At 54.6% G+C, this 17256-nt stretch overlaps 1 protein-coding gene across 1 annotated transcript in view; it reads right to left on the reverse strand.

Moving 5' to 3' along the window:
- The window catches only part of ADAMTS14 (ADAM metallopeptidase with thrombospondin type 1 motif, 14), a 78036-nt gene that overhangs the window by 26657 nt on the left and 34123 nt on the right, over nucleotides 1-17256 (reverse strand). Inside the window, exons 4-6 of the mRNA XM_014530375.1 lie at nucleotides 3554-3637; nucleotides 2670-2817; nucleotides 526-631 (exon numbers count right to left, since the gene is read on the reverse strand). Of these exons, the coding sequence (XP_014385861.1) occupies nucleotides 526-631; nucleotides 2670-2817; nucleotides 3554-3637 (338 nt within the window). The remainder of the gene's footprint in view (nucleotides 1-525; nucleotides 632-2669; nucleotides 2818-3553; nucleotides 3638-17256) is intronic.

Below are 17256 nucleotides of genomic sequence, written 5' to 3' on the forward strand. Positions count from 1 at the left end.
TTTGAGCTAGGTGTGTCAGCATTTTGAAAAACCCTAACTTAACTCTGGTGCCATGTCACATATAGAAATTTTTTGACATTTGCAACCATAGTAAAACAAAGACTTACATTTTTGATATTTATTTTATATATTTAAATGCCATTTAACAAAAAAAAATCAACCAAAAAAATTAGAGTGTGTGTGATCTCTGACACGCGTGTCATAGGTTCGCCATCACTGGCCTAGACGCTGACCACAGCCTATCGATGGGACACTGCCATTGACCTTCTCAAAGACGGGGCCACATCTAGTCCTCCATCCACTGGGATTTGGGGGCTGGACCCAAGGCAGACCCAGGATTGCTGTCTGGGCCCCTGGGCTCTGCCCCCACCTCCCACCTCTGCCTCAGGGCAGAGCCTCACTGAGGGCAGCTCCTCTGGCATCTCCCGAAACACTGGCACCGGAGCCCGATCTGGGGCAAAGCCTCCCACACCCACAGACCACCTCAGAGCTCGCCGTGCTGCCCACCCTCTCAGTGCCACTTACACATGACCAGTCTCGTGGGCCACCACGAAGGCGGAAGAGAAGCCGTCCTCATGGTTAAGGGCACAGCTTCTCAGGGGGTGGCACATGCCAGTGACAGGTGCATACCCTGTGGGAAGTGCGAGAGGGCAGAGAGAAGTGATGCACAGTGAGATAAGACACGCCGAGCGGGGCCCAGCAGTCCCACAGGGCCATCCTGCCCTGGCCACTGCTAGCGGGTCCCTGGAGTAAGAAGCATCCTTGTGAAGTCCCACGTACAGTAGAGCAACCTGGACCCAGCTGCCCCACATCCAAGGCTGTACGGCTTCTCTCTTGGCCTGCGCCCTCCCTGTACCTGTCAGCCATCCTCTAACCAGGCAGTGGGGTTTCCAGACAGGCCCAAACCTGCTCATGCCCGACTTCCATGTCCCTCCAGCCAGCCAGTCAGTTGGTCATTTAACAAATAAGCCTTCTTTTAATGTGGGGCTCGGGGTGCACTGTGTTAGATTCTATGGGGAAAACAGAGGAATCGGATCCAAACCCCCCACCCTCTCTGCCACACACCCACACATTAAGGAGCAGGTGGCTTAACAGGCAGACTTGGCCTGCACGGCCAGAGTTCAAGGAGCACCGGGGGGCAAGCAGGGGGATCTGAGGAAGGGGATGGATTCCACTGAAAGGCCTGAGGGACCAGGGATGCCTCCGGTGGCATAGAGCTGGGCCTGGAGGAAGGTGAGACAACTCTCCATGGGTCGGGGAGAGAGCACGTGGTGGGGAGGACACAGGTGAAGGAGCAGGCACGGCTGTGCAGGCCTCGGGGGGCCATGGGCATTGCACTGGGGCTGGGATGTACCAGCAACTAAATAGCAATTGTGGGCAAAGCCTGTGGTGTAAGGGGCCTGCTTCCCAGCATCCCCTGGGGCTCAATAGGGGCTGGGACACAGACTTGCCTGGGGAAGGCCTCCAAGGAGGAGGTGACAGGAGAGAGTGCTCCCTGCCTGGGCCTGCAGCTACCAGACAGTAGGCCCTGTCTTTAGAGCTCTGAGGTGCTCTGTTATCTGAGATGGTGCGGGGGGCTAGCGATAGATAATGAGAATGGCGGTGGGAAGGAGGTTCCTGGGGCCTCTATTGTCCTGAAGGTCTGAGATATACTTGGGGTGCAGGTACACATGTGTATAGGTGTATGTGTGTGTCTGTGTACATGTGTCCATATGTGTAGTGTGTGTCTATGTGTCAATGTGTCTGTACATGTGTTTATGTGTATGCATAAGTTTCTGTCTGTGTATACATGTATCTGTGCACATATATCTGTGTTGTTTGCATGTAGGCCTGTACATGTGTGTCCGTGTGTCTGTGTGTTTATATGTGTGTGCATGTGTATCTGTATGTGTATGAAAGCCCACATTTGGGTCTTCAGGGATTCAGACAAGGAGCCCTTTGGGCAGAGGCATGGCTGGCTGACTCACTTCTAGCATCAAACTAGGAAAAACTAGGAAGCCCTCAACTCGGAGCCTAAACATCCATACTGAGTCTCAGATCTGCCTCCTCTGTAAAGTAAGGACACAGGCAAGCCTCTTCACAACCCGGTGCCTCAGGTTCCCCACATGGGAACTGGGGTAGTCAAAGCTCCATGTGTTCGCAGAGCGCTTATAGTCACACTCCGTACAGACATTTCATGTGCCCTCGGCCCTCTCAGCAGCCCTGGAACGGAGGAAGGCAAACACTATTATTTTTCCCACTCGACCGCGGGGAGGACCCAGGGAGATGAAGTGAGCTTCAATGGCTGGGTAGAGAGATGTGCAGCTGCGGGCAGAGCATGCACTTCCTTTCCAAGTTCCACACGAGCCCCACTAGGTGCCCACGACCTGGATGAGGACGGAGAATGCAGTGTGGGCAGACGATGGCAAGCACAGAGCCACCTGCAGGCTCAACCAGGACAGCAGGGGCCAGGGTGGGGGCCCCTTCACTTCTGATCCTCAAGAAATCATTGCCAAGCTTGCCCACCTGTCCATCCAGGTCCTGTCTCTAAAGTCCCACGGACCTCTTTGCTGACGGGGAGCCTGGCCCCTGACCTCTGAGGGTGGCCCCGGAGCGAGCACAGCCCGGAGCCCCAGCCTCTGGCCTGCACTGCACACACCTGGCCCAGGCGAGCACAGTACCTTGCATACCTGAGGGCCCAAAGTCCTGCCGGGTGAGGAAGATGACGTGGTCGTGGTGCTCTGCGTGGCCGGGGTCCTGGCGCTGCTGAGAGTGGGCCCAGCGACACACCTGCTCCAGGCTGCGGGAGGGGTTCCCACGCTCAATCAGGCTCAGGGACTGCGGGCCGGAGAGTATCAACAGCAGAGCGGTGGGTCGGAGCCCCCGGACCGCAGTGAGTACCCAACACCCCCCTCCCACTGGCAGAGGGGAACACGGAGGCCCACGGGACTGCAGTGCCTGTCCCAAGGTCACTAGCTGCCCCAAGGTCACTGACTCTGGCTGCTGCTGGCATTCCCTCCTACTTTAGGGAATGTGCATGTACCAAGCCCTGCACAGGGACACCTGTCTGCTAAGAACTGTTCACACATGACCTCTCATCCCTCAGCCAACCCGCAGGCAGGTGGGTCTGAGCGTTTCCTCTAATATATTCGCTGTTATTTAATCTTCACAAAAGCCCCTGGAGGAAAATGTGTTGCTACCCCCATTTAGGGGAGAATAAGCAACTGGTCTGTGATGGCAGAGCCCAGGGCCTGCGGCCCAACCATAGCAGGACCTGCTTGGTCACTGCCCCTCTCCAAGCCCCATTTTCCCCATCAGTCCCTCAAGGGGAGGGACCTTCATCTGGAAGGATAAAGGACTGTCCATGTAACATATTGGAGGGAACCTGGAGTCCCTGCTCACCATCCCCAATGCCTCTGCCACTGAAGCCTCAATTTTAATGGTCTCAGGGTTCTGACTCTGGAAACAAAATGTTCCCTAGATACTGCCCGCCTCCTGACACCATAGCTGGGATGATGCAATGGCCCCACACCCCTTCTCTCTCCAAAGCCTGCCTGCTGACAAGGGGGCTTACTTGTCGGTAGCCAACCATGATCAAGCGGACGAGGGCAATGTTGATGTGTGTCCCCAGGGACTCGTCATGGTAAATTTCATTCACCTGCAAGGAGAGACGAGTGTGCAGTTTTAGGGGACACAAAGGGTCATGAAGGGCCTACTATGAAACAGGCACTGGGCCAGGTACCTGACATACCTTATCCCATTTCATCCTCACCACGGCCTCTGGAGCAGGCGTTCTTATCCCTACTTTACAAATGAAGAAACTGGGGCAGAGAGAGGCAAAATGACCTGCCCAAGGCCAGGCAGCAAAGGAGCTGCAGAGCTGGGATTCAAATTCTAATTCCAACTAGGAGCTCTCTCCTCGGAGCCAAAGTGTGAGGGGCCTGGTCCCAGCCACCCTGATGAAGGCTCTCATCTTTCCGCATCTCTGAAGAGCCCTCTGGAATGTCACCTGGGTCAGGTCGCTCATTCTCACATCCTGTGCACCTTTCCAAGTGCCACTAGAAGCATTCGTCTGCCCTGTGGTGCCTGGGCGCTCCTCCAGGCCAAACCCAGGGGGAAGCACAGCAGGACTCTGGACCAGCAGGAGCAGCATCACATGGGAGTTCATTAGAAATGCAGAGTCTCATGCCCACTCCCAAGTCAAAGTCTGCATTTGAACACGCTCCGGGCGCTCCTCCAGGCCAAACCCAGGGGGAAGCACAGTAGGACTCTGGACCAGCAACAGCATCACATGGGAGTTCATTAGAAATGCAGTCTCAGGCCCACTCCCAAGTCAAAGTCTGCATTTGAACACGCTCCCCCGTGCTCCTCAGGGATGGTCAAGTTTGAGGAGCACTGCATTGGATAGCTCCCTTGTCCCTTCGCCCAGGGACCTACGGGGCAATGCCTGCACAGTTGATCAAAAATCGCAGTCCTCTCCACTCCCCTGTTCTCACCACTTCTGTGTCTCCAAGCCCTTCAGCTCATGAGCAAAGTAACCGGCCTACAACCGACAAAGGAACTGCTGTCCACCAAATGGAGAGGCGCATCGAGGCCAACCTTACATGTGAGAGTCCCTTGGGGAGGGGAGAGCTGGGAGGGGGGCTGGAGGCCTGCTCCTGTGCTGACACACCCCTCCCGGGACAGCCAAGGACAGAGCCAGGCTGTGGGTGCAGGGCTGCAGCAGCAAAAGCGGCAGGCATCACAGAGCCCCCGCCCACTCTCTCAGTGCCCAGAACTGGCAGCTGCCCCAACTCAGGAGCATGCAGACTTAAGAGCTGTGAGCATGAGGCTTCCACCAGGGTCTGCCTGGCATCCATATCTGGACACAACTGAAATTAAAGACTGCTACCCACTGTGGGACAGCAGATCCCCCCCAAATCCCCACCACAGGGAATGATGGGAAGTCCAATGGGTGGCGGTGCTTCCTTCCACCCTCCCCTCCTCCCCAGCATCGTGGAAGCAAAGTGTTCAAATGCATGAAGAGATGATTTCCTCTCAACCCACATGCTCCTGACTCATCCTAGAACTGAGGGGTAGAAAATGTGAGATCCAGTCGGCCACACACACACTTTCTCCCTAACAGAATTCCAATCTAATGATTCTTCGCTGATCTGCAGAAATGGTCATTGATCTGCAACAGAATGACTTTTAAACAACTTCAACATCTCAGCCCCTCCAACACTGGGACATGGTCTTCCTTCTACAAGAGGGTGGGGTCAGTGTCTCAGACCTGCCTGACATGCAGTGGTTCTCAACCTTCTTAATGCTGTGACCCTTTAATACAGTTCCTCATGTTGTGGTGACCCCCAACCATAAAATTATTTTCGTTGCTACTTCATAACTGTAATTTTGCTACTGTTATGAATCGTAATGTAAATATCTGATATGCAGGATGTATTTTCAGGGGTCGCGGCCCACAGGTTGAGAACCGCTGCTAGAGGCATGAAGACCAAGGATGGGGTCATGGGTAACACACACTCTGTACAGCCACATCTGTGCCCCACACAGACACATGTAAAGCCACCCTCACCCAGAGGAGGGGGGAGAGTGGTCACTGGGATACGTTGGGGGAGGGGTGCATCTGCAGGGCCTCTGGCATTTGGAAGTACCCAACACCATTTCCTTCCCGCCTTCATCTCTCTCCAAAATGGACCAGGCAAACTGTTGCCAGAATCTTGCCGTGTTACTCTCTTCTGTCCCCACACTCAGCAGGCCAAATGCTCCATCCGGGGACAGATGGTGGCCAGTCTCTTGGGGACTTCTCTCCAAGCTCACATCAACCGAAGAGAAAATCTTCTAAGCAGCAAGAGAGAAGGCAGGTCATTCACCAAGGAACGACCGTTGGGTGAGGACAGGTTTGCAACAGTAACATGGGAGACACTGAAGTGGCATAATCAAAACACCAAGACAAAGAAACCGTCAACCTAGAATCCTGGGCCCAGCAAACTATTTTTTAAGAACCATGATGAAATGAAGGCATTATCAAATTTAAAAAACACACACAAAAAACACTGGATTAGTTACACAGACCCTACTAAAGGATCTGCAGGAGAGGAAGATGGAAAACAAATCCAGAAAAAGTGGCCTAGGGTACAAGAATGGATGAATAGTTTTGAGGCTGTGATAGGAACAGGGTTCAGCGATGAGACAGTCTGGTCTTTTCTTGCACTAAATAAAGATAATAAAAATAAAGTAGCTCTGTTTTCCTCCCTTAGTCCCCCACTAGAATAGAGGTGGGGTTGGCCCTGCCATGCCAAGTCTCCTGGCCCGGCCCGCCTCTAGGCCCTGGCAGGCTCATCTGCACTCACCCCTGTCCGCTGTGAGTAGGGACCTCAGGGCTTAGATCCAGCTGGACCTACCCTGAGGCCTTCAACAGGCCAAGGAGGAGGTGGGTCAGGGCTACCATGTCCAACCGGAACTACAGAAGCCGCCTGGCACACGGGTCCTACCTACAGTGCCAAGTGGGTGCTGGAGCCACAGTCAATAAATGCAGCTACCTGAGAGGTCCAGCCCCAGCCCCTGGAACACACACAGGCAGCTCCCTGACAGGCTCCAGCCTGGCTGTGCACCCCAGGCCTGGCTCTGCCAGCCTCCCAAAGGCCAGAGGGGAGGCCGGAGAGGCAGCTCAGGGGGAACAGGAATTGCTTCGCATGGCAGTGGGCACAGCGTGACGGCTCCAAGACACACCCACCGGGCAGAAAAGAACAGTGTGTCTGCTCTCCTTGCTGCCATGACACAGCCAAGTTCAAGGTGGTCTGCCAAGGCCCCCAGGTTAGGGTTCGGCATCATATTGGCCTGGGATGCCCACTGGGTGTGCACCAGAAAAACAAGCAAAAGTCAGGACTCTCTCCGTCCAAGCAGAGACACAACTAGTGAAGGAAGTAGTGGCTAGAGAGTGCTGGGGCTGAAGGGATGAGGGACATACTATTTACTGAACACGTTCTATGTGCCAGGCTTTGCTGTGCTGAGGGCTTTGCATACAATCTCCCGACACCCTTATGGAGACAGGAATGATTCCCTTCTCATAGGCAAGCTAGCTGGGGCTCAGAGAGGTTAAACAACTTGCCCAAGGCCATCAGCTGGGAAGTGGGAGGACTAGGATTAGAACTCGGATCTCTGTGACTCAGACACTACACGCAGCTGCTCTCCAGAACCAGCTCCTGCGGCCGGCTCGCTGGGGTGGGCTTTCTCTGATCTGGGAGAGAAGATGAGGGAATTCACAACTCAGAGGAGGAAGGCAGCCTTCAGGCACCCTGGTCACCTGAGCCCATAAGCCTGGCTCAGCTGACCATGGCATCAGTGGGCAACAGAGAGAAGCTGAGCTCCTGGGGGGCCTGGGGTTTGCCAGGCAGCCCTGATGGTAGACACTCTGTCTCCATCAGCACACTTGTGCCCTTCAGTCCGTATTTCCTCATCCTCACTTCAGAAAAGGCCGTCCCCCTTGTTAGGGCGGGACTATGAAAGAGGCTTTGTCTTCAAGTAATTTACAGTCTTACTGAGAAGATATGAGATGCAGAGTGAGATCCGAAGAGAAGGTTCAATAGAGGTAAGCTTAGAGCAGGCCAAAGGAGTCGGGGTTGGTGAGCCTTAAGCAGGGCAGGCTATGGAGGGACAGGAGTGTGGCGGAGGGTAGGTTCTAAGTCAGGGATGGGAAGGAGAGAACTGCCCAGGGGCCAGGAAGCAACGGGCAAGGAGGCAGCTCAGCAGGAGACGGGTCAGAAAGAGAGGCTGGCCCTCCTGATGCCTCAACCACATTCTCTGCACCTTCTAGAAACTACTTACTAATATTCTGTCCTGCATGCACCCAACTTCTGAATCACACAAAGGCTTTGCTGGGACCAAATGCCAGGGTGGCGGTAGGTTTCCACATCCAGTCACCAGGCAATGCTGTCAGCCAGGGGGTCGCTACAAGAACCCCTTCCCTGTCCTCCTGTAACCCTCACGGCCAGGACCTTGTGGCCAAGCCCGGGGAGCAGGGAGAGGGAAGGAGGGACTATTGGAGTGGGAGCTCTAAATCCGTTTTCCTGCCCAAAGGGAGGGTCAGACTCTGGGTGCCTGCGGCTGGAAGGGGGGGCCAGGCTCAGGCAGCTCACAGGACGGCAGCTGGCAGCCTTCCCTCTGGACCCAGCCATGGGCTTCTCCTTGGTGGGGCAGGGACAGGGGACCCAGCAGAGAACGCTCCCAGCCAACCCCACGTTTCCTCACTCCCAGGGAACATTGTTACCAAGGAGGCAGGGAGCAGAAGGTGCACCTATTTCGTGGCCGGCCGGTTCCGGAAGGTCTCAAAGAAGGAGGGGCAGGCCTGAGAAAGCAAGACCTGGTGTCCAAGACCACCCTGTGCTCAAACGGGGAAGAGCGCGAGCCGTCATCTCAGGGCGGGCTCAGCCCACAGCTGCCTGCAGCACCCACTGAACCCTCCCGGCAACCTGCCTGGAAGGAAGTACTATCCCTTCTTTTCTTTTTAATTAACAAACTTTAAGTTTAGAGTAGTTTTAAATTCACTGAAAAGTGCAAGGTTAATACAGAGGATTCCCACATGCACTGGTGCAGTCACCCAGTTCCCCCATTATTACCACCTGCCACTACTCTGCTACACTGGTCACAACCTGCGAACCAGGTTTGACCGTCACCACTAACTAAAGCTCGTATTTTATTCCGGTGCCCCTCCCTTTCCCCTGATGTCCTTTTTTTTTTCTCCTTTTTGCTCTGGGATCCCCTTCAGGACACATTTAGTCATCCTATCTCCTTTGCCTGCTCCAAGCTGTTTCTTCCCTCTGACATTTCTCAGACTTTCCTGGGTTCTGGTGACCTCACCGATACTGGTTAGGTGTTGTGTAGACTGTCCTTCATTTGGGTAAGTCTGATGTTTTTCTCCTGGTTAGACAGGGGTCGCGGGTTTGGGGGAAGAGGAAGACAGAGATGAAGCGCCATGCCCATCTCATATGTCAGGGTGCGTGCTACCGACACGACTCATCACTGACGACACTGACCTTGCTCACCTGCTGAGAGACACCCACTGAACCCTCCCGGCAACCTGCCTGGCAGAAAGTACTATCCCTTCTTTTCTTTTTAATGAACAAACTTTTAAGTTTAGAATAGTTTTAAATTCACTGAAAAGTGCAAGGATAATACAGAGGATTCCCACATGCACTGGTGTAGTCACCCAGTTCCCCTATTATTACCACCTGCCACTACTCTGCTACACTGGTCACAACCTGAGAACCAGGTTTGACCGTCACCACTAACTAAAGCTCATATTTTATTCTGGTGCCCCTCCCTTTCCCCTGATGTCCTTTTTTTTTTTTCTCCTTTTTGCTCTGGGATCCCCTTCAGGACACATTTAGTCATCCTATCTCCTTTGCCTGCTCCAAGCTGTTTCTTCCCTCTGACATTTCTCAGACTTTCCTGGGTTCTGGTGACCTCACCGATACTGGTTAGGTGTTGTGTAGACTGTCCTTCATTTGGGTAAGTCTGATGTTTTCCTCCCGGTTAGACAGGGGTCGTGGGTTTGGGGGAAGAGGGAGACAGAGGTGAAGCGCCATTCCCATCTTATATGTCAGGGTGCGTGCTACCGACACGACTCATCACTGACGACACTGACCTTGCTCACCTGCTGAGAGCGTTTGCCAGTTTCTTCACTGGGCGGCCACGCTCTCCCTGCCCCTTCCCTGCTGTGCTCTTTGGAGGGACGTCACTCTGCACAGCCCCACTCTGGACTGAGGAGCAGAAACCCATCTGGAGGGCAGTCTCGTCAGTTGTGTGGAATTCTCCGCTCAGGAGGTTTGCCTCTTCTCCCCCCTCTACCTATTCATTCCGCTGTTTATGTATCCGTGTGGACTCGTGGGTATTTATTTTATGCTCTGGGTACAATTCAAAGCTCCATTATTTTGTTGCTCAAATTGTCCCAGCTTTGGCCACTGGGAGCTCCTTCAGTTGGCTCTTGTGTCCCTTTAACTCACCCTCTCGTTTTTGGTTGGTTTTTGTTGGTTGGTTTTTTGGGTTTTGAGCACGTCCTTACTTCCTGGCACTACAAGATGCTCAGCTTGGAGATCCCCAGGTCTAGAGTCAGCCATTCCTCCAGGAGCTCCACGGAGCATGGCCCATGATCTCTATCCTCATGGCGGGAAAAGCAGCCCAACGTTATGGAGGAGCTGCCTAGGGACACAACCACAGTCAGAGTGCCAGCCCAGCCTCTGCTGAGGTGCCTTCCCTGGGCACTCCCTGCCCTGGAGAGAATGAGGGCAGCACTGCTTGAAGGCAGGGCAATGGCCCCAATGCCCTCCCCTGCCCTTTCTCAGTCCCGACCCTGGGACCAGCCCTTCTGTCTCCCTGGCCCTGACCCTCTGAAAACAGGCCTACGTGGTGACTGCAGTCCAGGTGCCCCACACCCAGGTACCTGAGAGTCAGCATCTCGTGAGTCTAAGTCGCCCTCCTTTCCCCATTTATGACTGCAGACCAGGTGACAGCGATGGTGTGTTGTCACTCCCTGTGCTAGCAGGAACCTCCTGTTACTGCTGGTGGCTTTCCAGGCCAACTGAACCCCTCCACATTCCAGGCAGTGAGTCATTTAGGGACTATCCGGGGAAGGAATGCGAGTCCTGGTTGTCTGAAGACATCCACTGCCATCTTCCAGGAAGATCACAAAGGCAGCCACATCAAAGCTTGCAGCATGAGTGTCCATGGCTGGGACAAAACCCCAGAGAAGAGAGTGGAGCACTCAGCGCATCTCCATGCTCTTCATGGCACAAGGGACAATACTGTGCAGAAACATACTCTGATGGCTCCAGGCTGAAAGTGACTCGGACGAGTAATATCCCGAATGTGAAGGAGTTACGGGAATACCTTACTTCCTCATGTTGTCATATGTATGTACGCATAAGAGTAATCATTGATAAAAGTCAGTCGACATCAGGCAAAAAGAGCTCTTGTGGTAAGTACAAATAAATATGCAAATGATAAGAAAATCGCATCAGCGTTCCATTGGTAACACATTTTCTGCAAGTATACAAAATAAATAAAGCATCTGCCCTGGCCGGAGTGCTCAGTTGGTTGGACGTTGTCCTGTGCACCAAAAGGTTGCTGGTTCGATTCCCCATCAGGGCACATGCCTGGGTCGTGGGCTCCATCCCCAGTAGGGGGCGTGTAGGAGGCACCTGATGGATGTCCCCCTTTCACACTGATGTTTCTCTTTCTCCCTCTCACTTCCTCTCTCTCTCTCAAAAGCAATAAACATATTAAAAATAAATAAATAAAACATCTGGCAATCAATGGGGTCTTAGGTTTTATGAAATGTGCTGTGTATGTGTTCACACATATGTATGAACTCCTCTGTTTGCATGCCTAATTAGCTGTGGTACATGAAGGAGTATGCATCTATGCACACACATCTGCGTTACACATATGGGTGACTAGATGTGTGCACACGTTAATGTATGTGTATGACCACATGTACTACATATGTGCATGCATGTTCTGTGTGTGGATGCATATCAGCAATTCCTGCTGCCTTCAGCCTGGGGCTGACCCACGCAGTAGCCAGAACCATGCCCTGGTTTCCCCTGGGTTGGGGCACTGAGACCTCACTAGGGTGCCACACTGGCAGGCCCTACCTCTGAGGCTCAGTGAGATCTTGGAGGCGGAGGCTGAGGCTGCTCTCTGGGTGGTGGAAGGAGGACACTGCATCCCCTGACTCCTTTCTCAGTTGCCACAGGCTCAGCTCTCCATCCTCTCCCCACAAGTTCATGATCATGGCCCCATATTTCAAAAGGGCTGGCACTTCAAGCTGCCTTCTAACTAGGACACCTCTTTAAGGCGTGGCTCTCTCCCTGGAGCCTGCATGTGGTCTGGATGGTTCTCCTGGGACCCAGCCACTCAGCCCACCTCACGCCCAGGCTGTCTGTGCAGAGTGGTTCCAGAGCGCACAGGAACAGACCACCCACCCAACAGAGTGCCTTTCATGAGCCCACAATGCTCAGCACTCATCCCTACGACCCTTTTCCAAAAGGCAGCAGCCTTGATGCCCCAGGTCGGCCTGCCTGTGTGTACAGAGAGGCAGCGTGGAGGCCTGGAAAGACCCAAGCTCTGCTGGGTAACCCCACCCCTTGCGCTCAGCTCCCCTCTTCTGGGTGTGGACACACCAACCTTGCAAAGGCGAACAGAAGGTGAGCAAATGCCAGTCAGGGGCACCTGTCGGTCTGGAACTGCTGCCTCCCACTTCGGGAGCCGAGGAGTGGCTCCTCAGACCGCCCCGGGAATAGGACTTGGGGGTCTGACAGCATGTCCAGTGTGATGCTGGGTACGAAAGAGCTTTGCGAACCGTAAAGCAATCTTCACTCACGAGGGGAACTCATCATGATGTCTCTCCTGCCAGGACTCCAGCATGTGTCCTTCTGTGTCCGACCCTGTTCTCTGCCCGGTGGGCTTGTCAGGAAATGCAAATGCCTGTGTGTGGCCACTGAGCCAGCACCGTGGGCAGGGTTCTCCGCCTGGCCATCGGGGACGCTTTGGCACTGGTGATTCTGCTTGGGGGTCGTGCTGTGCACTGTAGGACGTTCAGCAGCATTCCTGGCCTCCCCCTACCAGATAGCAGTAGCAGCCACCCCCTCCGCTGCGATAACCAAAAAATATCTCTCAACGCCCCCAAATACCTCCTGGGTCGCAAAACTGACCTCGGTTAAGAACCACTGCCTTAAAGTAAGTGAATTTTTGCTTTGCTTGGGGGTGGGGGGGGTGTCTCTGAGTGCATTAAAAGCAGTGGAGAGCTTTTTAGGGAAAGACAAAAGAAGAGAGAGGAATAAAAGGAGGGGAGCAGGAGGCTGTGCCCATCCAGTGAGCAGAGAGGATGAGCTGCTCTGGAGGCTCACGGGCCCCAAAAGGAAAAGGCCTGGCAAAGCAACATTCTCTGATAGCAGGAAAGCAGCCTCTATTATGTGCTAACAGGAGGCCACTCTCCTAGGCTGAGGCCACCAAGGTCCTGGTCTGACAGCTATCTGCACCCAAACCTCCCAGGTCTGGAAGGGGCACCCCGCTTTTCCAGGCAGGGCTCCGAAAGAGGCCCTGCGGTGGGTCAGAGCCGGTAGGACCCTCGCAGAGGCACCAGCCAATGTCTCCCCCACAGCCAAGCCCAACCCCTTTGTAGTGTCAGCCTAGCTGGGTGGGGTGAGGAGCAGGGTGGGCAGGGAGCCCACCACCCAGACAGATGGGCTGCCAAGAGGGGTCAGGCTGCAGACCGGCTCCGTGAGGACCGATGAAAGGCCTCTTTGTCTCCTCTCACCCTCCCTCTGCTCCAGCTCCAGGCCCTAAGAGGATCCCCCTGTCCTCGTGTCCAAGGGAGTCCGCGCCCCAGTGATTGTGCGTCACCCCCACACAAGCAGAAGATTCCCGCCATGTGCCCCGCTGGCCGGCCCAGCCACAGGTGAAGGGTGTGAAGCTGCAGGATCCTGACTCTGCTGAGGGGCAGCGCTCCTCCCCGCTCCAGGCTGGGAGCCCAGGGACCTCCTTCTCCTGCTTCCCAGAGCTGCTCACCCCAAGTTCTGCCGCAGCAACAGTGGGGGGAAGCACAGACTTTGGAATCGGATGGATCTGGGTTCCAATCCTGGCTCCGCCACCTCTCAGCTGTGCAGGTTCTGAGCAAGTCACTTGGCTTCACAGGGACACAGGGGTCGAAGGAATGTGGCCCACATCAAGCTCACTGAGGACTCAAGGAGCCCGTCTGTGAAGCCGCCAGCTCTGTGCCTGACATGCAGAAGGTACTGGAATGAGACTGCGCTATTTGAGGCATCCCAGGAAGCTGGAGAGTCCCTGTTCCTGGGTCTTTACGTGGGCCCATCACACCTTCTGCTGGTGTCCGTCTCTCCTCCCCGCTCCAGGTGCCACCCTCAGGCTCTGTTCTCCATACTTCCCTCCACACAAGAGCCCACATGGCTGCCTGGTAGAATGTCCTGCCGTAGCTAAGTCCCTGAGATTTCCCTGCACACCCAGGACAACGTCCCATTCCTGCTTCCACAGCCCTGCCATGCCACCCCCCCGCCCCACCTCACTCCCCGCCTGCTCTTCCCTGTCCCAAACACCCTCTCTCCCCAAGGCTGGCTCAGCTCTCTCCCCCAGTCCGTGGGGACAGCCACCTCTTCTAAACGCCTTCAGCGCTATTTCCAATGGTTCCCAAATTATTCCATGGGACTGAGGCTTGTTTTTGCAGCCAGACCAAAGCTCCTAGAACAGGAGTCTGTCTGTCATCCTAGGCATACACTAGGCACTTAGTCCCAAACACCCCCTCTCCCCAAGGCTGGCTCAGCTGTCTCCCCCAGTCCGTGGGGACAGCCACCTCTTCTAAACGCCTTCAGCGCTATTTCCAATGGTTCCCAAATTATTCCATGGGACTGAGGCTTGTTTTTGCAGCCAGACCAAAGCTCCTAGAACAGGAGTCTGTCTGTCATCCTAGGCATACACTAGGCACTTACCAAATGCTAAACACAGCTGCCCTTCCATTCCAAAGCTCTCCAAAGGTCCCCTAGCCCTGATATTGAAAGAAGCCTTAAGGAAAGTGACCCAGTACACGTGGGTAAACTGAGGCACGGAGAAAGATAAGTCCATCCAGGGCTCAGCAGCATGTGAGGGAGGGGTGAGGAGGGAGTATTTGCCCACCGTCTGGAGCTGCATGAATATTTATAGCACATGCCAGGTTCATGCAAAAGAAAAATGAGAAGCAGGCCAAGAGCTGCAGGGCCTCACTAATAGCTTCTGCCCCTCCCCCTGGGTTAGTACAATGGGACCATCCATCCTGGGAACCGGATCTCCTCTCTCTGATCCGCCCAGGCCAGCCCTAGCCCTGGAAATCGGGATCAGAAATGGTCACAGGCAGGCACTCCCGGGGTAGAGCAAAGGGAAACCCTTGTACTGGCTTCATGAAACCCCTAAGAGAATTAGGCTTTAAACATCCCAGCCAAATGAAAGCTCCCGAACAATGCCCAGGATGAGCTGCTGGCCCCTGGGAGGGAGAGGCTGCCGGCAGCCCATCCGTTCATCTCCATGGGCCGGAACTCGGGCTGGCTGTCCCCTGAGCCTTTGGAAGTGAGAACGCTGCCCGCCAGCTTTCCCCTGCAGCGTTCCCCACAGCAGCAGCCAGTCTGCAAGGCAGCAGCTCCCTAGCAAGGCCACTCGGTGCCCAGCCTCTCTCCCTCAGAGGAACGGCCCTCCTGGGAGGCCCTATCTCCACCACAGCCCTCAGGCGTCCAAGGCCTGTTCTGCTCTCACATTCAAGAAGCCAATCAGGAGCACAACCAGCTTCGAACACCCTCTGGAACCTCTGAGAAGGCACTGAGTCTCCTCCTCGCCTACTTTCGGGCAGGCTGTGAGAGGAAGGAGGTGGAGCCAACACCATGGAAACAGCAGTCCCCAAGGCAGGCCCGCCTGGCACAGTCTTTGGTGAGCACGCAGTGGAGGAATGCCCTGGCCAGGACTGGGAGTCATGGGTCAGAGGTCAAGGGTCAGGAGTTAATTTGGCCAAGAGGGCTGGAACAGGTTACCGTAAATGTCCAGGGACATGAGGAGGGACACCAGGAGCTGGAGGGCAGCTGGCCTCCACGTCAGGAGCCTCAGAGCCTGGCAGAACTTCCCTGCTCCCCACCACCATCCACATGGCGTCGTACAGCTCCAGCTGAGGCACTGACCTAGACCCCTCGGAATTAACCGCACTTCAGTCTGGGCAAGGCAGCGGGATACCCAGTTCCAAAGTACACTTTTCTCTACAGAAAGAAATGTCTCCTCGTATGATCCAGCACAATGTCTCTCCTGGTTTCCAAGGGAAGGCCCCGTTCTTCTTGGGGAACAAGATCTTGTTGACTCTCCCCATCACCCTCCTAACGTCGCTGCCTCCAACCCTACACCTCAGGGTTCACCTTTTGCCAAGGCCCCAAAGACCAGCCGCTCCAACCTCCAGGTCACCTGAGATGACTCTCTCAGAACCCTCTCTAGAGGGGCTCAGACTAGACCGTCAGTGGGTCCGGCAGGGGCCTTGGCAAGGGCACACGGGGGCCTAGAACGCACAGCATGTGGGTTTCCACCACAAGCAGAGACCAGAGGCTGGCACAGAGTCGTGGCCCCGCTAGGACACGCACACATGCAACCCCTCATTTCCTGGGCTGCTCCTGAGCTCCCGCCCGGCCTGCCTGGGGAGTCAGGCAGAAGCACAGAGCTGGTGTACAGATGACCTTACACTGAGGTCATCTGAGATTCCACAGATGCAGAAAGATGCTTTCTCAGAAATTCCCGTATCTGACAAAGCAGCAGCTTCTGGGAAACCAGCCACCATAAATCCTTTTCCCCGGGGAACGCCATGGCCATAAGAAAGGAAGACCACGTGTACCTGCATAAACAAACATCACCACAGCTTTATTATTTCCCGTTAGTTTTCCTAAGAAGTCGTTTGCCTTCCTAGAGAAACCTGCTTGTCCTTCCCATAGGAGCCTTTCCCCCGTTGTTGTGTTATTTCCCGAATACCATCTCATGTGCTATAAACGTTCCCTGTTTGCTCTCCTGTGCCCACCGATGTGAATGAATGGTGTCTCTGCTTTACTTTTTATCCAATCGCAGAGGTTTCCCCACGTTGCTTCCTCCTGCCTCCTTAGTCTATCACCAATGGATTTCATGTAACCCCCTTTATGTCCCCTCCTTTGATTGTAATCTATAAAATTCTCCAGAGCATTTTCTCAATCCATTGAAACTGTTGTTGTCAATTGGGCACAAATAAGTTAATAAAAATTGTTACAGGTTTGGATGTTTCTCATGCGGACTCTTTGCTGCCTGCTCTCCGGGATCAGATCCTGCTCCACCTCGCCCCACGCACATCAGTACGTTCCACCCAGGCCCCCAGCCAACCCTCCAGTCCCGGCCATTGGTCCAGGAGAGCGGGAAGGATCCCTTTGCCTTTGAGGCTAGCTTTTGGGGAAGGGAGGAGAGGGGGGTTCCCATCGCTGAGTTGCTTAGGACTGTCACAGCCAGAACCCAGGGTGTGTCCTGAATGAGAATGACACCCCTCCAGCTCCAGGAGCAGGATGGAGCCGTAGTCAGACGGGCAGCCAGATGCCCTGCCACCCATGAAAAGGGCTCTCTACCTGGGGTCCAGTCCAGGCCTAGCACTCAGAGAATAAACATGCGTACTTCCATGAAAGCTATGCCTTGTCCACCGCACGCCTTCAGCCTCGCCTGACTCTGATTCTAGGAAACTTCTTTACAACG

The sequence above is a fragment of the Myotis brandtii genome, unplaced genomic scaffold (assembly GCF_000412655.1).
Source record: "Myotis brandtii unplaced genomic scaffold, ASM41265v1 scaffold735, whole genome shotgun sequence".
NCBI lineage: Eukaryota > Metazoa > Chordata > Mammalia > Chiroptera > Vespertilionidae > Myotis > Myotis brandtii.